The 23,322-nt window shown below is 46.5% G+C and overlaps 1 protein-coding gene across 1 annotated transcript in view; it reads right to left on the minus strand.

The window, feature by feature from the left end:
• LOC125435288 (exocyst complex component 4-like) overlaps positions 1–21,875 on the minus strand; it is a 181,152-nt gene extending 159,277 nt beyond the window's left edge. Inside the window, exons 1-4 of the mRNA XM_048501476.1 lie at positions 21,689–21,875; positions 19,190–19,282; positions 17,795–17,873; positions 3,016–3,205 (exon numbers count right to left, since the gene is read on the minus strand). Of these exons, the coding sequence (XP_048357433.1) occupies positions 3,016–3,205; positions 17,795–17,873; positions 19,190–19,282; positions 21,689–21,875 (549 nt within the window). The remainder of the gene's footprint in view (positions 1–3,015; positions 3,206–17,794; positions 17,874–19,189; positions 19,283–21,688) is intronic.
• Positions 21,876–23,322: the final 1,447 nt, after the last annotated feature.

A 23,322-nucleotide genomic window follows, 5' to 3' on the forward strand; every position in this document is an offset into this window, starting at 1 on the left:
TAGAAGATAGATCGATAGAAGATAGAAGATAGATCAATAGAAGATAGATGGATGGATGGAAGGATGGAAGGATGGAAGGTTGGAAGGTTGGATGGATGGATGGATGGATGGATGGATGGATGGATGGATGGATGGATGGATGGATGGATGGATGGATGGATGGATGGATGGATGGATGGATGGATGGATGGATGGATGGATGGATGGATGGATGGATGGATGGATGGATGGATGGATGGATGGATGGATGGATGGAGGGAGGGAGGGAGGGATGGAGGGAGGGAGGGAGGGAGGGATGGAGGGATGGAGAGATGGATAGACAGCCTTCGGATCAGGCTGCCTGAAAGCAAATTGTGCATAATTTCTATCCTGGGCAATTTCTCTTGAACCTAGAATTCATACCAAGAAGGACAAGAGCACTACACATTGGACCTTGGCCACAGCCTTTCTGGATTCCATCATGCACATTTGAACATGTTCTAAACACCCTCTTGGGACAGATGGACAGATAAATAAAGGAAATACTGCTCATGCACATTGGCCTTTGGGATAGACCGGGGGTCTACAACCTGCGGCTCTCCAGATGTTCATGGACTACAATTCCCACCATGGTGGCAGGGGCTGATGGGAATTGTAGTTCATGAACATCTGGAGAATCGCAGGTTGCAGACCCCTGGGATAAACTAACATCTAATTCTAAATACAAAATGCAGATCATGTTTCAAACTGGATCCCCTTCTGCTGGAAAGACACGATTAAATTTAGTCACTAGTAGCCAGGCAATAATGCTCGAAGAAAGTTCATATTACAATTCAAAAGTTCACTACAGATTGGTCAAGTTTATCCCCTTATAAGGTCGGGAGTGGTGGGGGGAAGAAAATGGGGACGGGAGAAAGGAAAACTTGTTAATTTAACAAGCCAATCACAGGAAAGAATCAAACTTGGTTACCCTGTCTGGAAGTTCCCGAGAGGTTAATGAAAAGCTCCCTCCGTGTAACTTGACTGAATCTAATCAGAAACAGTATACACCAAAAGGCCCTTCATCCTCTGCGATTATTTTAAGGTGGTCTCTCAAGGTCACGACGCCTATACATTTGCTTCTGACCTGTGCAGAGCTTAATTGTGTTGCGTAAGCCTGGACTATAGTTTATTTCAAACTTAGTGTAATTGATCTCTGCCTTCGCAGAGAGCTGAGCTTTGTACATAAATCCCCGAAATGAACTTCTACCTTCGGAAGGGATCAGAGCAGACTGACTCCCCTTTGAAACAGCTAAATGAATCTGAGAGCTCAAAAGGGTCGCGATATCTGGCCTCCAGAGAGGTGATGCCCTTCTGTTCGAAGGATGCTGGTTTCAAAGAAACGCTCTTTCATTTGCTGATCTCGCCGTGCTGGAAGAGGGTAGTAGCAATAAATATTTACGACCTATAAAGAGCTGCTAAAGAGGCCTGGTGCTGTATTCTAGCAATAGAAGAAGGAGAGTTTGGATTTATATTCCACTTTTCTCGACTGTAAGGAGTTTCAAAGCAGTTTACAAACTCCTTTCCCTTCCCCTCCCCACAACAGGTGGGGCTGAGAGAGTTCTGATGGCACAAGAAGAAGAAGAAGAGTTTGGATTTATATCCCCCCTTTCTCTCCTGCAGGAGATTCAAAGGGGCTTACAAGCTCCTTGCCCTTCCCCCCTCACAACAAACACCCTGTGAGGTAGGTGGGACTGACAGAGCTCCAAGAAGCTGTGACTAGCCCAAGGTCACCCAGCTGGCGTGTGTGGGAGTGTACAGGCTAATCTGAATTCCCCAGATAAGCCTCCACAGCTCAGGTGGCAGAGCTGGGAATCAAACCCGGTTCCTCCAGATTAGATACACGAGCTCTTAACCTCCTACGCCACTGCTGCTCCCAACAGGCTTCATGTGTAGGAGTAGGGATGACTGGGGGTGGGGGAGGGTGGCAAGGGATGCTTACGGGCAGGGGAGGGTGGGGAGGGGTGGGGAGGGGTGTTCGGAGGGTGGCAAGGGATAGGGAGGGGTGGAGGGAGCAGCAGCACAAGACACTGCTATGCAGGAAGGGAATCGAATGTCAGGGCGAAGAACTCCGACCAATGAGGATGCAGGACCCTCATTGGTCAAGGGTTCGTCACCCCGACATTCGATTCCTTAGCACTTTATTGTTTAGGATGGGTTATTCATAATTTGCTATCTAAAGGGTGGGTATAGGTAAAAATGACTTTCCAGCACATTTCTGGGCCCTACTGTCCGGGCCCTGCGGGACCTTGGCGAGTTCCGCAGGGCCTGTAAGACCGAGTCATTCCACTGGGCCTTTGGGGATGCCAGCCACAGACTGCCTGCCCCCTCTGCAGCCCCGACGACAGTTTTGCCATCTTCAGCACTGCCTGATCGCTGATTCCATCCGTTTTTGGGCAATGCTGGCCCTCCTGGCCTTTGGGTTGGGCGCGATCTGTGCATGCATCTGGGCATGTATTTTTATCTGTAACTTTTGGAATTGCTGCTATAATGTATTTTAATGAATTTTAATGTTTTATTGCTATATTGTATTTATAAGACCTTATATATTGTATTTGTTTTATGTCTCATTGTACACCGCCCAGAGCCCTTCAGGGGTTGGGCGGTCTATCAAGCCAAATAAATGGATGGATGGATGGATGGATGGATGGATGGATGGATGGATGGATGGATGGATGGATGGATGGATGGATGGATGGATGGATGGATGGATGGATGGAGGGATGGAGGGATGGAGGGATGGAGGGATGGAGGGAGGGAGGGAGGGAGGGAGGGAGGGATAGATAAAATTATTATTATTATTATTATTATTATTATTATTATTATTATTATTATTATTATTATTATTATTATTATTATTATTATTATTATTATTTCGGGTATTTCTTAGCTTGAGAAACAGGCCATCGAAGCAAAAAGAAACAAGGCGTGCTTCTTGGCAAAAGTCAAGAGCAAACCGCAAGCAGGTTGCGTTTCCAGCAGAGCCCGAGCCGTCACCTGCTTGATCTTGTTCCGCGAGTTGGTGATGCGCTCCGTGATACTCTGGTAGGTGCGGATGGCCGTCGTGAGCTCGGTGTAGTGCTGAACGATCAGCTCGTCTAGATCCCGATCACACTTCTCATACGCCTCTTCCAGGCGCCCCTTCTCCGTCTCCCGGTCTTCAACGTCATCGCTGGTGGACAGAGTCCTAAAATCAAACCAGAAGGGAAAAGAAACAGCTGAAGAAATAACTCGGCAGGTCAGAAAGTCGCAAACACGGAAAGCCAACGTTGATAGCACCGCACGGTGGGGATTAATTTCTTAAGGCATACCTGTAATCAAATCTAGTATCAGCGTCACTCACAGCAAGAGCTACGGCTCCTCTAGAAAGCCTTATTAGTTAAATGTACTCATTAGCGCTCATCAAAGTGAAAAGGAGTTGGCACAATCACCGCCGACACGGGTCCCGTTATAATTTATGTATTTATTTTTTACTTAAATCCTACTCAATCCCAGGAAATCAAGGTGGATTACGTTCGTTTTATTATGAAACAGATGGCTCAATATCCCATTAAAGGCTCAGAGCACAGCAGACCCAGGCAACAAAAGGGAAATCAAAGGGAAAAAAAGAACCTACATCATAGTCAAACCCCCCCCCCCCCAGCTCCCCAGGTCATGCGGAGTGGGCAGGTCTGTTTAGACAACATTAAGGCCTCTATCAATGGTGGAGGCTGTAGCCATGTCGAGAAATACTGTCAATATGAACCCTATCGTGTTCTGTGCACCTCCCCAATAAAGAGACCCAGTGGATACGAAATCGATGTATTGATTGGAGTTCAAAGAGGTTACAGTTCAGGGATCGTTGCCATAACTAAGGTTTTTGCGCCCAGTCGTCCCATTAGTTCCCACATTGCACCCCTTCCTTCTGCTCCGCTGCTAAGCAACACCTCCCTTTCTGGTCCCACTACTAGGCCAAGCATGCTCCCTTCCAGGGCCGAGCTCACTAAGATAAAGACCAGGTATGCCCCGTCCTGGGAAATCTTAATTCTGCAGGACCAGTAAGATGGAGCTGTCCCATAAGGCATTGGCTGAGGGCAACAATGATAGTCCAATGGGCGATCGTCAGATCCTGGTTCACGTCCGATCCGTCGATCCGTCACACTATTAGTTCAGATCCAATTGGTCCGGTCTCAACTGGTCCGGTCTCCGTCCTTCCTTCCTTCCTTCCTTCCTTCCTTCCTTCCTTCCTTCCTTCCTTCCTTCCTTCCTTCCTTCCTTCCTTCCTTCCTTCCTTCCTTCCTTCCTTCCTTCCTTCGATTTATTGCTGCTGTCTCAGCCCTGGAGTATAGTTGGAAAGACACCACCGTATGTACTTGGAGGAGCTGTGTAGCGTTTTAATTGTCTGAGTGTATAATTTATTGTTGTTCACTGTTCTGAGCCTGTTTGACAGGGAGAGTGATTTACAAATCGAATAAAATAATAACAATCCCAATGGATTTCTGTTGACCCCATTGGTTGAAGTCCTCCCACACCACTGATGGTTTAGCATTCCCTGCTTTCATGACAACAATGCACCAAGATTAAAAATGAGTTACAGCCTCAGACAGATGCTTGCAACCTATGAAATAAAGATGTGTCTGCCTACTCGTGGCTCGTCTTGGCTGGCCATGTCATGGAGGGTACTTCTGAAGGCCATACCAGAGAACAATTGATTTTAACAAATACTTGAACATGCCTAACAAAGGTTTTAAGTAGCCCCTAACCTTGAGGTAGCTTGGAAAAAGCTCAAGCTGATATCAATGGATACACAGAGTATGCTAATTGAATACTGGATCCAGGGGGATTAGAGCAAATCATGAGCACATACCTGGCCAAGGACGAAAGCAAAGATATAGATCATAGACAGAGTTACTGGTTAATGGCTGACAATTACCGTATATACTCGTGTATAAGTCGAGATTTTACTGTATATACTCGTGTATAAGTCGAGATTATACTCGTGTATAAGTCGAGATATAAAAATATGTACACTAAACCCCCCCCCCCCGACTTATACACGAGTCGGCTCTATTTTTAAAAATATTTTAGGGTTTTGGGGCTAGCGGCACCAAAATTTCAGGGTATCATCAGGTGACACTCCTGATGATACTAGCCAAGTTTGGTAAAGTTTGGTTCAGGGGGTCCAAAGTTATGGACCCCCAAAGAGGGTGCCCCCATCCCTCACTGTTTCCAATGGGAGATATCATGTAGATGGGACCCCTGACATCTTTGAGGTAATAACCATAATTTTGGACCTCTTCGAACCCGGAACTTTACTGAAACTCGCCGTATGCGGTGGAATATCATCAGGATAATCTCTTGCTGATACCAGCCAGGTTTTTTGCTGTTTGGTTCAGGGGGTCCAAAGGTATGGATCCCCAAAAGTGGGTGTGCTCCCATACCCCATTGTTTCCTGAATGGGAAAGCTACCAAACAGTAGATGGGGCTACCCTTTTTAGAAGATCCATAACTTTTGGACCAGCTGAACCAAATTTCAACCAAACTTGGATTGGTACCGTCATCAGGAGGGTCTCCCTAAAGATAGCATCTGAAATGTTGGTACTGCTTCCAACATAAACATTCCTCCCCTGATACAGGGTTTGTTGTGAATAGTCCCCTTCTAAAATGACACCTGCCAGCTATGTGCAATTTTAAAAATATGTACACTAAAAAATAATGAACTATTCTTTTAAAAAGCAGGATAGTTTTGAGTCACAGCGAACAGGCATGTTCATTCAAGTTTTTATTGTAAGATCCATTGTTTAAAACCCTTAGCAGCTATACAAAAAAAAGCTAAGGTTTTTGTACTTTTAAAGTTATTGTTGAGACCATATTGTTGACCCTCTTTTCCACTTACAGAGCTAGTTTACTGTTTTTCTTTGAAATAAATATTTAAAAACATTTAACTTACTGATGCCTCAACTAATGTAATTTTATTGGTATGTATTTTTAGTTTTGAAATTTACCAGTAGCCGCTGCATTTCCCACCCTCGACTTATACGCGAGTCAATAAGTTTTCTCATTTTTTCCTGGTAAAATTAGGTGCCTCGACTTACATGCGGGTCGACTTATACACGAGTATATACGGGTATATGCATGCAAAGCCTGTAATAATTGCTTTCGGTATACTGACGTCATGATTGAGAGTAGCAAAAATGCACCAATAAGGCACATACATAAATTTAATGTATTTTACTGAGAATATTGGAGCACAGGTAATCTTGACAGGTGTTCGAGGACTATAAGAAAGAGCCAGAGTGGTGAAGTGGTTAAGAGTGGTGGATTCTAATCTAGAGAACTAGGTTTGATTCCCCACTCCTCCACATGAGCAGCGGACTCTAATCTAGTGAACTGGATCCCCCCCCCCCCACACACACACACACTCCTACACATGAAGCCTGCTGGGTGACCTTGGGCCAGTCACAGTTCTCTCTGAACTCTCTCAGCCTCACCAGCCTGTTGCGGGGAGAGGATGAGAGGCTGTTTGTAAGCCCCTTTGAGACTCCTTAGAATTAAGAAAAGCAAGGTATAAATCCAAACTCTTTCTATTAAGACTGTAAAACCAATTAAGTAAAACAGCTAGACGTTAGAGATGATGGTAGTCTTATAGAACATACAAATACAAGACCACTGAATCAAAACTTAGCTTCCTCAGTGATGAAACTCCTTGTCTTGCATACCCTCTTCAGTGCAAGCAAAGCAATACAAAGTTCCGATTTTGTAAGAAGGGATGCAGGTTTCCCGTGGGGTTGCACCCAATGCTTTCGGGCAGGGAATTCTAACAGAGGATTTGATGTTGGGAGTTCAGTGAGAACGTTCGAGGGGCAGAAGGAGAGAATTCCTGTAGACCAACTTTTCTGGAAAAGGACATACGAGCACCATCTCATCATCAGTAAACAGCATTAAACCTTGTTTCTAAGGGAATCAGCATAGATTCTGGTAAGCACCCTATTTCAACCCTAAAACACCTCAAACAACCAAAGCTGTTAACTTTGGTTAACTAGTGTTCTGCAGGAAGTGTCAAATCTATGATTATCCACCCACCAGGGAGAAATTCAATGTGTGTGTTCAATGCATGACTCTCAGAAAACACTTTCATTCCACAGGGTGACTTCAAACTCTACAGGATACAACGGGAACTCCATGCTCAAGATTCAGAAGCGTGAGCTTTTAACTTTGTTTTTAACTAAACTTTCAAAACTGTTTTTACAGGAATTGAAATAATCACTGCAAAGAAACATACAAGTTTCAGATCCTCTGAAGATGCCAGCCACAGCTGCAGGCGAAACATCAGAAGAAAATGCTACTAGAACACGGCCATACGGCCCGGAAACCACAACACTCCAGTGATTCTGGCCATGAAAGCCTTCGACAATACAGCATACAAGTATCCTAGATGGTTCGAAAAATACGAATGGCGAATTACATGGACTCAGTCTTTCTGGATCTTAAGAACATAAGAACATAAGAACAAGCCAGCTGGATCAGACCAGAGTCCATCTAGTCCAGCTCTCTGCTACTCGCAGTGGCCCACCAGGTGCCTTTGGGAGCTCACAGGCAGGAGGTGAAAGCAAGGGCCTTCTGCGGCTGTTGCTCCCAAGCACCTGGTCTGCTAAGGCATTTGCAATCTCAGATCAAAGAGGATCAAGATTGGTAGCCATAAATCGACTTCTCCTCCATTAATCTGTCCAAGCCCTTTTTAAAGCTATCCAGGTTAGTGGCCATCACCACCTCCTGTGGCAGCATATTCCAAACACCAATCACACATTGCGTGAAGAAGTGTTTCCTTCGATCTTATCGAAGTTTCATTTTACAGCATAATATGGAGAACGATTATACCATTTTAGAGTCATCACCAAGAACAACACAACGGTCCCGGTTATCATCTCTTTGACTTCCACTAACCCATGTCTGTGAACAAAAGTACTCGTCTATTTCCTTTCCAAGGCCTGCTCAAATAGTTCTGAGCAGTAGGTCAAGTGGTTTGAAAGGAAAAGACACCAAATGTCAGCAGAACTCCCTACTCTGGTACAATTTGGCTTTCATTTTTGGACTTGTTAGAACAGCTGAAAGTGTGTCAAACTAAAACTGGAATGCAGTAGAAACTCGGAGGAAAGTGGGAACCAATTACAGTCAAACACAAAGTCCGTTCCCCCCCCCCTTTTTGAAGTAACAGCACCTGCAATATGGAGTGGATGGAAAAGAGCCTGAAGAAATTATAAGGTTTAGAAAAACGAAGGGAACGGTTTCTCGAGAGCACCCGAAGGAACCACTTTCAGAATTTAAAAACAACTACGGACCTCCTTCGTAAGATATCCTAGATCCGAAATACCCTGTTTCCCCGAATATAAGACATCCCCAGAAAATAAGACGTAGTAGAGGTTTTGCTGAAGTGCGAAATAGAAGGCATCCCCGAAAGAGTAAAAAAAGAGTAGTAAGCAGAAGTTTTTTGTTTGGCTTTGGTCCTCTGGTGGTCAAAACAATACAGTGAGGGCAATACCAGCAACATGAAATTTGAGTATTGTCTGTATGTGACCTGTATGTGTTTGGAATATGCTGCCACAGGAGGTGGTGATGGCCACTAACCTGGATAGCTTTAAAAGGGGCTTGGATAGATTTATGGAGGAGAAGTCGATTGCCTTAACAGACCAGGTGCTCAGGAGCAACAGCTGCAGAAGGCCATTGCTTTCACATCCTGCATGTGAGCTCCCAAAGGCACCTGTTGGGCCACTGCGAGTAGCAGAGAGCTGGACTAGATGGACTCGAGTCTGATCCAGCTGGCTTGTTCTTATGTTCTTATGTTCTTGTTTGGAAGCATGCCCGATGAACAGAACACAGAAAAATAAGACATCCCCTGAAAATAAGACATAGCGCATCTTGGGGAGCAAAAATTAATATAAGACACTGTCTTATTTTCAGGGAAACATGGCAGTTGTGGGGGGCACCCCATCCAAAGGACGGGGTGCTCGGACGCAGTGTGCAGCCGCACCACTGTTCCCAAGGGGGCTTTCCAGCGTCAGCTTCCCCCCTAGCGTCAGCTCCCCCCCCCTCTCCCCCACGGCTACACCTCGGGACCACCCCTGCTATGGCAGCGCCACCACTGGAACACTAGTGCAGTGATGAACACCGCATTTGAGCACCATGGAAGGTCACCACGGCCGCCCCCCAGAGGATCCCCCCACTGCCAGGCAAGTGCCCCACGAAGGGCAAATCCACCAGTGCGGCCCCACATCGCCTCCAACAGTAGATTCGCCCCGCCCTTGGATGGGGCTGCAAGTCTCTCTTCTGAAATTCAGATAATTTGTTTGCCCTTGATAGCTCAAGTGGAACGCAGTAGATATGAGAAAACCTGTGCTCCTAAATGACAAGCGAATTAGGAAGGACAACAATTCTGGAACATTTTCACCTATGACAGTGGTGGCGAACCTTTGGCACTCCAGATGTTATGGACTACAATTCCCATCAGCCCCAGCCAGCATGGCCAATTGGCTATGCTGGCAGGGGCAGATGGGAATTGTAGTCCATAACATCTGGAGTGCCAAAGGTTCGCCACCACGGACCTATGAGCAAGCCTTTGAAAGGGAACCTGAAACCTGGGGAGCAGCTACCAAGACTGCATCTTCCAGTTAAAAGGGAGAACCTGTTGACTTTCCAAGGAGGCGGAGTGTTCTTCGCCAGCACAGTTTGGTGCCACATAAAAGAAGAAGAAAGCAGAAAACAGCCTCTTGACGGTTCTGTGAGGCAGCAACCAAATTCTTGGCCACAAGCTCCTCTTTTCTCTGGTAAAGAGTCTAGAATTGGACAGGATATCCAGTGCCGATATAGTTCCGGAGTGCGGCCATGTTGGTCCACAACAGAAGAGCAAGATTCAAGTTCAGTAGCATTCCTGATATCTTACACCCCAAAAACCTTGTTGGTCTCCAAGGCGCTCCTGGGCTTGGATCTAGCTCCAGGCCCAACTGTATCCCTGGCCTCCTAGTTAGCAACATCGCTAACATTAATCTTTAATATTAATACTTATTAACATTAATAAGATAATGACTGTTTTTCTCCGAGTCAGTCTTCTTTCCTTCTCACCCACTCTATGAGACACCTACAACAAGAATCTCATTGTCCCTATAATTCCCCCATTAGTAACAATAGTAAGAAGCCAGCTGAGGCCTTGGGACAAAGGTTTTGAGGGGAAACAAGTCCACAGAGGAAGGCAACGGTCCTGCCAACTGTTCTCTGGTGCTGCATGGAAGTTTAAAAACCCTGCGTGGAACTGAGCCACCTGGGACAGCTTCCCCTGTTGGGTGGCCCCTTATCTGCATGGCACCAATCCGATGGCTGCACACCTGCGCACCTTACAGGGAACACTGAAGGAAGGTATGTAGTGAAAAAGGCCAAGAAGAAGAAGAAGAAGAAGAAGAAGAAGAAGAAGAAGAAGAAGAAGAAGAAGAAGAAGAAGAAGAAGAAGAAGAAGAAGAAGAAGAAGAAGAAGAAGAAGGAGGAGGAGGAGGGGGAGGAGGGGGAGGAGGGGGAGGAGGAGGAGTTTGGATTCATATCTCCCCTTTCTCTCCTGCAGGAGACTCAAAGGGGCTGACAATCTCCTTGCCCATCCCCCCTCAGAACAAACACCCTGTGAGGTGGGTGGGGCTGAGAGAGCTCCGAGAAGCTGTGACTAGCCCAAGGTCACCCAGCTGGCCTGTGTGGGAGTGTACAGGCTAATCTGAATTCCCCAGATCAGCCTCCACAGCTCAGGCGGCAGAGCTGGGAATCAAACCCGGTTCCTCCAGATTAGATACACGAGCTGTTAACCTCCTACGCCACTGCTGCTCCTTGCTAAGACTTTAGGAGTATGCTTCCTCTCCTCCTCTCTCAATGCCAATGCAAAAGGCGGGGGGGGGGGAGTTGCTAACACCGACTCATAAGATTTATAGTCCACCTCCAGTCTGTTATCTCAATCTAAACCTTTTAAATCGATCTCTAGTAAATCCTGCCCTCCTCTAGATGGCCCAGACTTGCCTAAGCATGTCAGATCTTGGAAGCTAAGCAGGGTTGGCCCTGGTTAGTATTGAGATGGGAGACCACCACAAAAGTCCAGGGTCTCTATGCAGAGACAGGGAATGGTAAAACACCTCTGAATGTCTCCTACCTTGAAAACCCTACTACAGTGGTGGCGAACCTTTGGCACTCCAGATGTTCTGGACAACAATTCCCACCAGCCCCTGCCAATTGGCCATGCTGGCAGAGGCTGATGGGAATTTTAGTCCATAACATCTGGAGTGCCAAAGGTTCGCCACCACGGCCCTACTGGGTCATCATAAGTTAGGTGCGACTCAGTGGCACTTCCCTCCACCAGCAAAATCCACCCAAGATCCTGCATGGTGTGTTCCTACATTGCAGGGGGTTGGACTTGATGGCCCTTGGGGTCTCTTCCAACTCTATGATTCTACGATCAACAAGTGTGTCTGAACTAAGCAGATCCAAACACCTCGTTCCTCACACTTAGTATTCTCAGGACTGACACATATTTTCGCCAACGCTGCAGAAAAATAAATGAAGGACATCTGAACATTCGCTTGAGTCCAGGATTTGTTGTAGGAAAGTCAACTTATTTGCAAACAGAGAGAAGGAAAAGATGTTTGCTCTGGGAAGAAACTTTTTAAAAGGGTATGGCAAACAGGAGGCAGGATAATAAATACATTAATATTAAAGAGCTAGCGTATGCTTAAACTTGATGACTTGCCGGAAACTAAATGCCTCAGAAATTAATACGTTGCTAAGAATAAATAACTGAGATAAAATACGCATCCGCGGTGTATGAACTCTCGTGGGATACTTTAAAGGGAGAGAACTCTCTGCTTTAGCAAATGGCACACTCTTGTTCCACCATCTGTTCCAGTACATGGCCGCTTCTGCTCCATATGTGGGGTAGACATGCACATGCACACAGAGAAATGTTAAACTTGCCCCTGCTGAGCTAGGACACAAACTTCAACGTCAAAGCAATTCGGCACTGGTGCACGAGTCCTTGAATTCGGCACAGTCTACAAGTCCTTAGAGGAGAAGCCTCATAGTGGGCGTGAGAACTGTCGGGAAAGTACGATGCGCCCTGTGCATCAAGGCGCCCCCGTTCAAACGTGCAAACTGGTAACTTCCTCTTCACTCTTTCCTTCTGGCATGTGATGTAATAGTGATCAATAATGAGAAATATCCTCTCAAATTATTTTACAGGGTCTTTTTGATCACTGTAGAGTGTTTATCGCGTTCGGAGGGAGTGGAGAAGACAACGCACCCAACCAACCTTGCCAGCAAAGTATTCACAGAATCATAGAGTTGTAAGGGACCCCAAGGGCCTTCAAGTCCAAACCCCTGCCATGCAGGAAGACACAATCAAAGCACTCCTGGCAGATGGCCATCCAGCCTCTCTTTAAAAACCTCCAAAGAACGAGACTCCACCACACTCCCAGGTCATGCATTCTCACCTTTTAAAAAAAAGATAAGGAGGTACAGGAATATGTGTATATTTTAGAGTTCAGAAAAGAATGTTCGTTATTTAGATTTTCATATTTTTATATAATGGTTTATTTGTTATAAATATTTCATATGTACATTTGTATATACTTGCCCTGATCTGGATAGCCCAGGCTAATCCAAATTCATAAGATCTCATCAGCTAAGCAGGGTTGGCCCTGGTCAATATTTGAATGGGACACCATCAGGAAAGTCCACAATCCTAACGCAGAGGCAAGCCACGGCAAATCACTTCCAAACATTGCTTGAGCCAGCGTGGTGTAGTGGTTAAGAGCAGGTGGATTCTAATCTGGAGAAATGGGTTTGATTCCCCACTCCGCCACCTGAGGGACAAAGGCTTATCTGGGGAACCAGATGTGTTTCCGCACTCTGACATTCCTGCTGGGTGACCTTGGGCCAGTCACAGTTCTCTCAGCCCCACCTGCCTCACAAGGTGTCTGTTGTGGGGAGAGGATGGGAAAGGAGCTTGTAAGCCACCCTGAGTCTCCTTACAGGAGAGAAAGGTGAGGTATAAATCCAAACTCTTCTTCTTCTCTTCTTGAACTGAAAACCTGACAGGGTTTCCATTAAGTCAACTGTGACTCGCCGGCCAAAAAAAATAAAATAATTAGAATACATTTCTATTTTAAACAGTCTTCAATTCTTCAAAGGTTTTAATGCTTAAATATTTTTGTTTTAATGTTCACTCTCTTGGGGACCCGGAATTGCGTGGATCGGTGGCACAGAAATGTTTGAATAAATATAGCGTGTACATTGCAAAGCAGTTCTCGGTTGTTTGTTTCTTCCAAGGGGACATTTGACACTGCCACCAACTATTTTCGTACATCTCTGAATTGATTCAGGCAACATATCTGGAAGAATTTTCCTGCGAATAAATCATTTGTCAGTTTCATTTACTCGGAAGGAACCGCGATCTTCATCGCCTACCCTCAGAAAATATCACTTCCATTGAAGTAATGCAATACTTATTTTGATTAATGAGTTAAAGCAAGACACTTAATCGACTAAAACCTTTGATCGGTTGACAGCCCCAATTCAGAGCGGTGGGGAGACGCAACAGTGAATTAAGAACTTGCAAGGAAAAATCAACTCGGGAGTCTACAGACTCCTCCGTATTGCACACTGCGGTGGAACAACAGATAATTACTCCACAAGCCTTTAAATATTAGGCAATCAATCAGAAAACAATTTGATCATTCTCCGGGCCTGACAAACTGAGACTGTGAAAGCAGGAACGGGAAGCAAACTGCCGTCTCGAGGTTGTGATTATGACAACTGCACAAGAGAAAGAAAGATGGGGAAAGCACGGAAATTGCTGTGCAAGAGGTTTGAACATAACGCCCAGAAACAGCCGCAGCATTCTTACAGCGCTGCTTTCAAACTCCGCAGAGCGAACACCCATCAAAGCTGCCAGCTTGCTTGCCACAACAGGTTCGGGTTATTTTGAGGCTCCAATAGGGAAAAGTCTTTTGTCACTGAAAGCCGCCCTGAACTGTGCAGATATAAATAAAGTTCCTTTGACTGTTTCTGCAAAACACGAACTGCACCACTTTCCACTTATCTTCCTCAGGCAAAGAAAACGCTTCTAATCCTGAGCGTCTCTGGGATCATTTGCGCAGGCAACATTTATCCCGCTCCCGTAATACCGAAAGGAGCAGCCGGGCTGAACACGGTGCAACCGTAACCACAAATGACGGCAAGTCTCACTGCCTTTCTGTAGCAACTCTGGTCAAGGGTTCCCCAACGTGGTGTCCATGCTTTTAGAAAGTGGGCGGGGCTAGGTGAGGATTGGCTGTGCAGATTAAAGGGACCTTACTGGAGCATCTGCCTGACAGGGTGAAGAGGTACCTACTATTTATGCTAAGCCCAGTGGTGGGATCCAAAAATTTTAGTAACAGGTTCCCATGGTGGTGGGATTCAAACTGTGGCGTAGCGCCAATGGGGCTGGGCGGGGCACAACAGGGACGTGGCAGGGCATTCCTGGGCAAGGCTGTGGCAAGGATGCAGCCGCTGCACCAGTCCTTGGGCGGGAAATAAATGCACGCAGGTGCAGGCTGCCACGCACGCCGGTGCACCTCCTGCTAGACTGTTTCAAGTTCTGCGCGCTACTGCTGAGAGGAGGGGCGTAACTAAGGCAAAAATCACGTGGCAAAATCACCCATTAGTAACCCCCTCTCGGCACACACAAATAATTAGTAACCTACTCTCGGGAACCTGTGAGAACCTGCTGGATCCCACCTCTGGCTATGCCCAATGGCTTAAAGCAGAAACATACACAGAGAAGGAAAGTGCAAAGTGTTCTATTTACGTGCAATAAAGTGCCCAAAAACCTCGCACAACCGCGAATAGGGTTCTGGTCTGGAATATGTATAATTTTGGTCTGGAACAAGTATGAATTCTCTACAAGTTGGGGACATTCAAGAATATAGTGAAAATCCATATTCTTTTTAGGACTCTGGTTGATTTAACTTAAATGTCCTTAAAAGACTTTTTTTGAGATGAAATCTGCATCTGTATTAGGAAATAAATAGGCCATTATAGGAATTAGCACATATGTTTGTATGTTTTAGGTACTTTTTTGCACATAAATAGAGCACTTTCCTTCTCTGTGTATATGTTTCTGTTTTCAGCCGTTGGGCAGAGTGTAAATAGTAGGTTTCTTTATGCAATAATCACATTGCCCAAGATATATTGTAAGTTGTAGCAGTTCGAAGAGGTACCATTAGAGTTATATGTAGGCCAGGTTAGCCTGATCTCGCCAGACCTCAGAAGCCCAGGTTGATACTCGGAAGAAAGATTACCACAGAAGTCCAGGGTTGCTACTCAGAGGCAGTAATGGAAAAACCTCCAGGCTTTAAAAAATTGTGGGTCCCTGGGCACAGCCGTAGCTAGACCAGAGTGCGCCCGGTGCACCCTCTGGCTGGCCTCACGCCACCCACGCATGCCCGTCAAGGCCTCATGCCTCATGCCTCCCACACACACACACCCCACTCCACTTACTTTTAGGAAAGGAGCAGGCCAGAGAAGAAGGCCGGAAGCCTGCCTGTGTTGCCTGGGCCTGGTGGGAACTACATTTCCCATGAGCCCCTGGGAAATGTAGTTCCTACCAGCCTAGGCAACACAGGCAGGCTTCTGGCCTGCTCCATTCATAAAAGTAAGTGGGGTGGTGCGCCGCAGGGGGGCGTCATGGGGGGAGGGGGATTTTTCCGCCCCCCCATGTGACTGCAAATGGTGTGCCCGGGGCGCACACACACCCCGTCCCCTGGTGGCTTCGCCACTGTCCCTGGGCAACATACTTTTGTTTTTAAATGGAAGCTGGGAACTCAGAGAACTTCTAAACTACCCTTACTACAGCATTATATTTTAGGGCCATTAAAAATATGAAATCTCTCCACTTGAGGTGTGAGAAAGGAGCAATTTAACAATGAAAAGTGGGCTGGAAATGCATATGACAAAAAAAATCCCTGATAGAAACGTTATGCGCTAGGAAAAAGCCGACTCAAAATTGGCTTCAGGGTAAAAGTGAGCTCAAAAGAACCAGAAAAAAACGGGGGACGAGAGTTGAAGTGAAAACTAAATTCACTAAAAAGCATGAGGAAATCAAGGGATAAACCAAACCAGATCTGATAGGGGGAAAAACATGCGGAAAATCACCACGTTGGAGGACATCTATAATATTCTGCCCCCCAGCTCACGATTTACAAAAAGACAAGGATGTTTCAAAAAACTAGATCTCAAACCTACTTCCACCATAACTATTCCACTGCGTCCACAAAAGGATTCTGCACCACAACCACACTTTGTAAAGCCAGAGTTCAGACGGGGCTTTACAAATACATTCACCTCCCTACCGCCTTCTGAATGCAAAGTCATTTGAATTTTATAATTGAAAAGTTATTTTCAAGGACAAGTCCCAAGTGGAATTATCTACAGCTTCTGGCAGTACTTAACCTCAAAATACGCATCTGATAATGTGGGCTGAAATCCCGTTGTACCAATTATGCACATTGGAAAAAATAGGCTAAAAAAATATCCAAAGTAGAGGGGGAAAGTGTTATTTAGTAATTTACTCGAAACAGACATGTTATCTCATTATTTTTTTGAAATTTCACTGAGTAGGCCTATTTTTAAAGACAAATTTGGGGGTCGCAAGAAAGCAGAAAAACAAACAGCTGGGGGAAAATTACAAACTGTAATGTCTGGGAGATAAAATATACACCTTGGGGAGCAAGAAAAGAATACTGATTTGTACCTGTTAAGAGAAGCTGTGAGCAGCAAGAAGAAGAAGAAGAAGAAGAAGAAGAAGAAGAAGAAGAAGAAGAAGAAGAAGAAGAAGAAGAAGAAGAAGAAGAAGAAGAAGAAGAAGAAGAAGAAGAAGAAGAAGAAGAAGAAGAAGAGGAAGAGGAAGAGGAAGAGGAAGAAGAAGAAGAAGAAGAAGAGGAGGAGGAGGAGGAGGAGGAGGAGGAGGAGGAGGAGGAGGAGGAGGCGGCGGAGGAGGAGGAGGAGGGAATGCGGAAACACATCTGAAGATGCCAGCCACAGATGCAGGCGAAACGTCAGGAGAGAATGCTGATAGAACACGCAGCCCGGAAACCAGACAGCACCCCAGAAAAAGGAGAGGCATACTAGGGAGCACACTCAGTTTAGGAAAACCCTTTGGAGAAACAAAGGCTGTGGGTTCTGCAGAGTTACAATCAGCTAAGCCCATTAACCACAAATGGACTTACAAGGGTATAACTTTGCTTATGGTGGCATTCTTTCTGTCAGATAACTGATCTGTGGGATCCAACCCAATGGTTATAGGTAAGAACAGGAGAATCCTTGTCTTCAGAACTTCCATATTCAGAGGCAGTAGTAGTAGTGGTGGTGGTAGAGGAAGAGGAGGAGGAAGAAGAAGAAGAGGAGGAGGAGGAGGAGGAGGAAGAGGAGGAGGACTTTGGATTTATATCCCCCCTTTCTCTCCCGTAGGAGACTCAAAGGGGCTGACAATCTCCTTGCCCTTCCCCCCTCACAACAAACACCCTGTGTGGTGGGTGGGGCTGAGAGAGCTCCGAGAAGCTGTGACTAGCCCAAGGTCACCCAGCTGGCGTGTGTGGGAGTGCCCAGGCTAATCTGAATTCCCCAGATAAGCCTCCACAGCTCAGGCGGCAGAGCTGGGAATCAAACCCGGTTCCTCCAGATTAGAACGCACCTGCTCTTAACCACGACGCCATTGCTGCTCCAGTATACCTGTAAATACCAGTGCCAGGAGGCAAAATCAGGGGGATGCCTCAGCTTCTGCTCCCTGTTGTTGGCTTTCCCTAATAACTGGTTGGCCACTGTGTGAGACAGGATGTTGGACCTGATGGACACTGGTACACAGCAGCTGAAACAAATTTTATTTATTTATTTATTTATTTTGTCGAAGGCTTTCACGGCCGGAATCACTTGGGTGCTGTGTGGTTTCCGGGCTGTATGGCCGTGTTCTAGCAGCATTCTCTCCTGACGTTTCGCCTGCATCTGTGGCTGGCATCTTCAGAGGATCTGATGTTGGGAAAGCAAGTGGAGTATATATCTGATGTTGGGAAAGCAAGTGGAGTATATATTATTCATTCATTCATTCATTCATTCATTCATTCATTCATTCATTCAATTTCCATACCGCCCGATCCCCGAAGGGCTCCGGGCGGTGAACAACAAGAATCAAAACAAAATTAAGCAGGAGCAAATCATCTACAGTGCACAAAACATAGGCTCCATCTCGTTAATAATCAATAAAGCATCTTAAAAACTCTTATAAAACAGCGGTTAATAATTAAAAATAAATAAGCAAGAGGCGTCCAGAAAACCCCAATTAAAACCTACCCCAAAAAGGGGGACGGCGGGCCCCTCGATATGAGGGGGACCCTGATGTAACAAACGCAAGGGCAAAGAGCAGTAAGGGGGCACCACATCAGCGGCTGGACACTCCAAGGGCCCGGTGGAACAACACGGTCTTACAGGCCGTGGACCTTTTCAGCGTCAAAATAAACACCCAAGGAAAGTCTAAACAAACACGTGAAAAGGGTTAAGAAGCTCGCTTCAATCCATGAAAGCCTTCCATTTTCTCAGGTCTATGAAAGTCAAATCAAAAGTCCAGAACCAGAAGCTATGGATCTTCCACAGAAATAAACCTGACTTATGGAATCATTTTCAAGGTGATATTTCCTGGGATGGAGAGGGATATAAATCAAATAAACTAATGCAAGCAGATAGGTAATTTTAGCTACAGTTACTATGACACTCGTATTTCAGTCGCATGTTTACTCCAAAGCAAATGCCGCTGAGCCCAGTAAAGCTTACACCAAGACACACTGCGGTGTAGCACAAACATACATACCCATTACAGAAAGGTTCACGCTTTTAGTATTAACTAAATATCCATATATATTGCTGTCCCTCAATTGTGTTGCAGAGGGTTTTTTCCCCCTGATCTTATACTCTAAGTACAAATCTGCTACTATCTATCTAGGTTTTCAAACCTCAGGTTTAACAAAATTCTCTTTTGTTCACCACAGTGTTGACAGTTTCCAACTTTCATTATGTTGTATCCCCAAGTGGTGCAAACTAGGGTATTTCAGGATGAATGAATTTGGTGCTCTATGTCATGCCATACCCCTCTGTTGGCAGAGGTAGGTGGAATTTTTAACAATTCTCTGCCCCCCGGCAGAATCCATTTTGCCACCCACGAATCCATGGCCCATCCACCCTAGCAGAGGGAAAGGGAAGGGGTGGCATGCAAGGGAGGGGAGGAGGCCCGGCATCTGGACATGGCCCACCCACCCTAGCTGAGGGAGGGGAGGGGGAGGGGAGGGTGGCATGCAAGGGAGGGGAGGAAGGGGGTATCCTGAGGGTATGCTGGCCCTCAACAGTGAGATTTCAGGGATGGCTGAAAGAGCCATCATGCAACCTTTGGGGACCCTGTAGGTCTTCAAAGCAAGAGAAGTGGTTTGCCATTGCCTTCCTCTGCATAGTGACCTTGGACTTCCTTGGTGGTCTCCCATCCAAACTCTACCCCAGGCCAACCCTGTTTTAATTTCTGAGATCTGATGAGAGTAGGCCAGTGGTAGCGAACCTTTGGCACTCCAGATGTTATAGACTACAATTCCCATCAGCCCCTACAATTGGCCATGCTGGCAGGGGCTGATGGGAATTGTAGTCCATAACATCTGGAGTGCCAAAGGTTCGCCACCACAGGACTAGGCCATCTAGAGCAGTGGTTCTCAACCTTCCTAATGCCGCGACCCTGTAATACATTTCCTCACGTTGTGGTGACCCCCAACCGTAACATTTATCCATTTTACAGATGGAGAACACTGATGCAGAGTCTTAGGCAAGCCCTGTGAAAGGGTCGTTCGACCCCCAAAGGGGTCCCGACCCCCAAGTTGAGAACCACTGATCTAGATTCTAGATCAAGGCACAGCAACGTTACAATATTAATATTCAACTTGGGAGCCCTGCGGCACAGAGTCAATTCCGCTCTCGACTTGAGTTTGATCCTGATGGAAGTCGGTTTCAAGTCGCCAGCTCCAGGTCAACTCAAACGTCCATCCTTCTGAAGTCAATAAAACAAGCTTGCTGGGGATAAAGAGAGACAGTGTGACATAGTGGTTAAGAGAAGGTACACTCTAATCTGGAGAACCGGGTTTGATTCCCTGCTCTGACACTTGAGCTGTGGAGGCTTATCTCATGAACCAGATTAGCTTGTACACTCCAACACATGCCAGCTGGGTGACCTTGGGTTAGTCACAGTTCTTCGGAGCTCTCTCAGCTCCACCCACCTCACAGGGTGTTTGTTGTGTGTGGGGGGGAGGGAAAGGAGATTGTAAGCCCCTCGGAGTCTCCTTGCAGGAGAGAAAGGGGGATATAAATCCAAATTCTTCTTCTTCTTCTAAAGTGCAGACGACTGGGGAAGACAATGGCAAACCACTCCATAAACACGGTCCGCCTCGCAAACTTTGTGATGTGACATGATTGCGTGGGTCAGTAATGTGATTAAGCACTCCCCCTGCTATTCCAGGGCGGCATGGTAACAGTAGAACCAGCATCTCATGTTCTAAGACAGGGGTCTGCAACCTGCGGCTCTCCAGATGGTCATGGACTACAATTCCCATCAGCCCCTGCCAGCATGGCTAAGACAAAAGGCAGCCACTGTGCACTCACAGATCACCACTAATACCCAAGACACACACACACACAAATCGCCTGCCTACAACTCCTCATCCAATCACCACCAACATATCGTTATCTCCTGTCCAGCCTCCCTCGTCGCCTGCCCAAACCAGCACTCTCTGACTCACCACCAGAAAACTTCCAGGCAACTTTCGATTCCTATAAGAAGGCCTACAAATTGGATATATTGTTTTTCAGCTCTCTAGTAGAGAGGATATTGACAAGCTGGAATGGGTCCAGAGGAGGGCAACCAAAATGGTACAAGGTCTGGAATCCATGCCCTACGAGAAGGGACTTGGGGAGCTGGGGATGTTTAGTCTCAAGAAGTGAAGGTTAAGGGGGGGACATGATAGCCATGTTTCATAAGAACATAAGAAAGCGTCTGCTGGATCAGACCAGAGTCCATCTAGTCCAGCTCTCTGCTACTCGCAGTGGCCCACCAGGTGCCTTTGGGAGCTCACATGCAGTGTGCGAAAGCAATGGCCTTCTGCTGCTGCTGCTCCCGAGCACCTGGTCTGCTAAGGCATTTGCAATCTCAGATTTGCAATTTCAATATGTGAAGGGATGTCATGTTGGTGAGGGAGCAAGCTTGTTTTCTGCTGCTCCAGAGACGAGGACAAGGAGTCATGGGTTCAAGGTGCAGGAAAAGAGATTCCACCTAAACATCAGGAAAAACTTCCTGACAGTCAGGGCTGTTCAACAGTGGAATGCCTGACCTCAGAGAGTGGTGGAGTCTCCTCCTTTGGAGGTTTTTAAAGAGAGGCTGGATGGCCACCTGTCAGGAGTGCTTTGATTGTGTGTTCCTGCATAGCAGGGGGTTGGACTTGATGGTCCTTGGGGGTCTCTTCCAACTCTATGATTCTATTCCAACTGATTCCTGCCACCAGCCCCACTGGCACATTCTTCTGTCTGAGCCTGCTTGATATTCTTCCCTCCTTCTCACCGTCGACAAATTCCAACTTGCTAAGTGGGTCCCTTTCCAGCTTCAGTTCAGCATAACACTCTGCAATACCGTTTGGGCAGAAGTCATCACTGCCGTCAGAATTCATCGACACACCAGTCGCCGCTGTGACTGCATTTGCGAAAAACTGGCCCAAGCGGATAGCAACGATCTGGATTTCTGCCTGCATATTTACAAGGTCTCACAGCAATTACGTTTACAGATTACATTTGAAACTGCAGGGAAGGCGACACAGAGCCATCTTGAATAAAAGCTCTTCTTGCCAACAGCCCCTTTTAAACAACCGTCTAGGCATATACTGTACCTCGGAGTAAGATTATGCTCTTATTCCAAGCAGCATAGATTCACCGCTCTGGCACAGCGAGCCCCACTTCCTTTAATGAGGTCCCAACGACACCCGTCATAGCGAAGCAAGGACAGGAGGCCACAACTGTGGATGGCACCACAGAAAGTCTTGCACACAGCCAGTGATGTAGCCACTATGGTGGACTCTATAATCTGGAGAACTGGGTTTGATACCTCACTCCTCCACATGAACGGCGGTCTAATCTGGAGAACCGGGTTCAATTCCCCACTTCTCCATACCCACTGGGTAACCTTGGGCCAAGTCACAGTTTTCTCAGAACTCTCAACCCCACCTGGGAGCAGCAGTGGCGTAGGAGGTTAAGAGCTCGTGTATCTAATCTGGAGGAACCAGGTTTGATTCCCAGCTCTGCCGCCTGAGCTGTGGAGGCTGATCTGGGGAATTCAGATTAGCCTGGGCACTCCCACACATGCCAGCTGGGTGACCTTGGGCTAGTCACAGCTTCTCGGAGCTCTCTCAGCCCCACCTGCCTCACAGGGTGTTTGTTGTGAGGGGGGAAGGGCAAGGAGATTGTCAGCCCCTTTGAGTCTCCTGCAGGAGAGAAAGGGGGGATATAAATCCAAACTCTTCTTCTTCTTCCTGACATGGTGCCTGTTTGTGGGGGGGGGGGAGGGGAAGAGAAGGTGATTGTAAGCAACTTGGAAACTCCTTAAAAGTAGATCAAAGTGAGGCGTAAAAACCAGCAGTGGTGCAGTGGTTAAGAGCAGGTGCATTCCAATCTGGAGGAACCGGGTTTGATACCCTGCTCTGCCACTTGAGCTGCCCCACCCTGGTCCTCTGGCAGCGCCTTTGAATGAAGGGGGGGGGGAAAAATAGAGCAGATTTTGCATGAAAATGTTTTTGTGGAATTATTGTGGAAATGTTTAACATTTGTACCGCGACTCTGTTTTCAACTCTTTTGCAAAACTTTTCAAACCCCTATAGATGCCGACAATGGCAGCAAGGTAGCATACCATTCCTCTGCATGAAATAAATATTGTTTAACTCGTTTCCTTTGTGAAAATTGGACTTGGATCAAGAGGGGGGGGCGGGGGATAGGAAAATACCACGTCCAAGGGTTCTTTGTAACCTCCCAAGGCATCCAAGGGGAACAGTCTTGGACAAGTCTTCCTAGAAATGCCAACGTATAGTCTAAGTTTGCTCCCAATTAAATACATTTATCATCAGGATAAAGGCACAGGCACACACACACACACACACACACACACACTTAACATTCTAATCATATGAACATTTACTCAGAAACAAATCC

Source organism: Sphaerodactylus townsendi, linkage group LG06 (genome assembly GCF_021028975.2).
Source record: "Sphaerodactylus townsendi isolate TG3544 linkage group LG06, MPM_Stown_v2.3, whole genome shotgun sequence".
Lineage (NCBI taxonomy): Eukaryota > Metazoa > Chordata > Lepidosauria > Squamata > Sphaerodactylidae > Sphaerodactylus > Sphaerodactylus townsendi.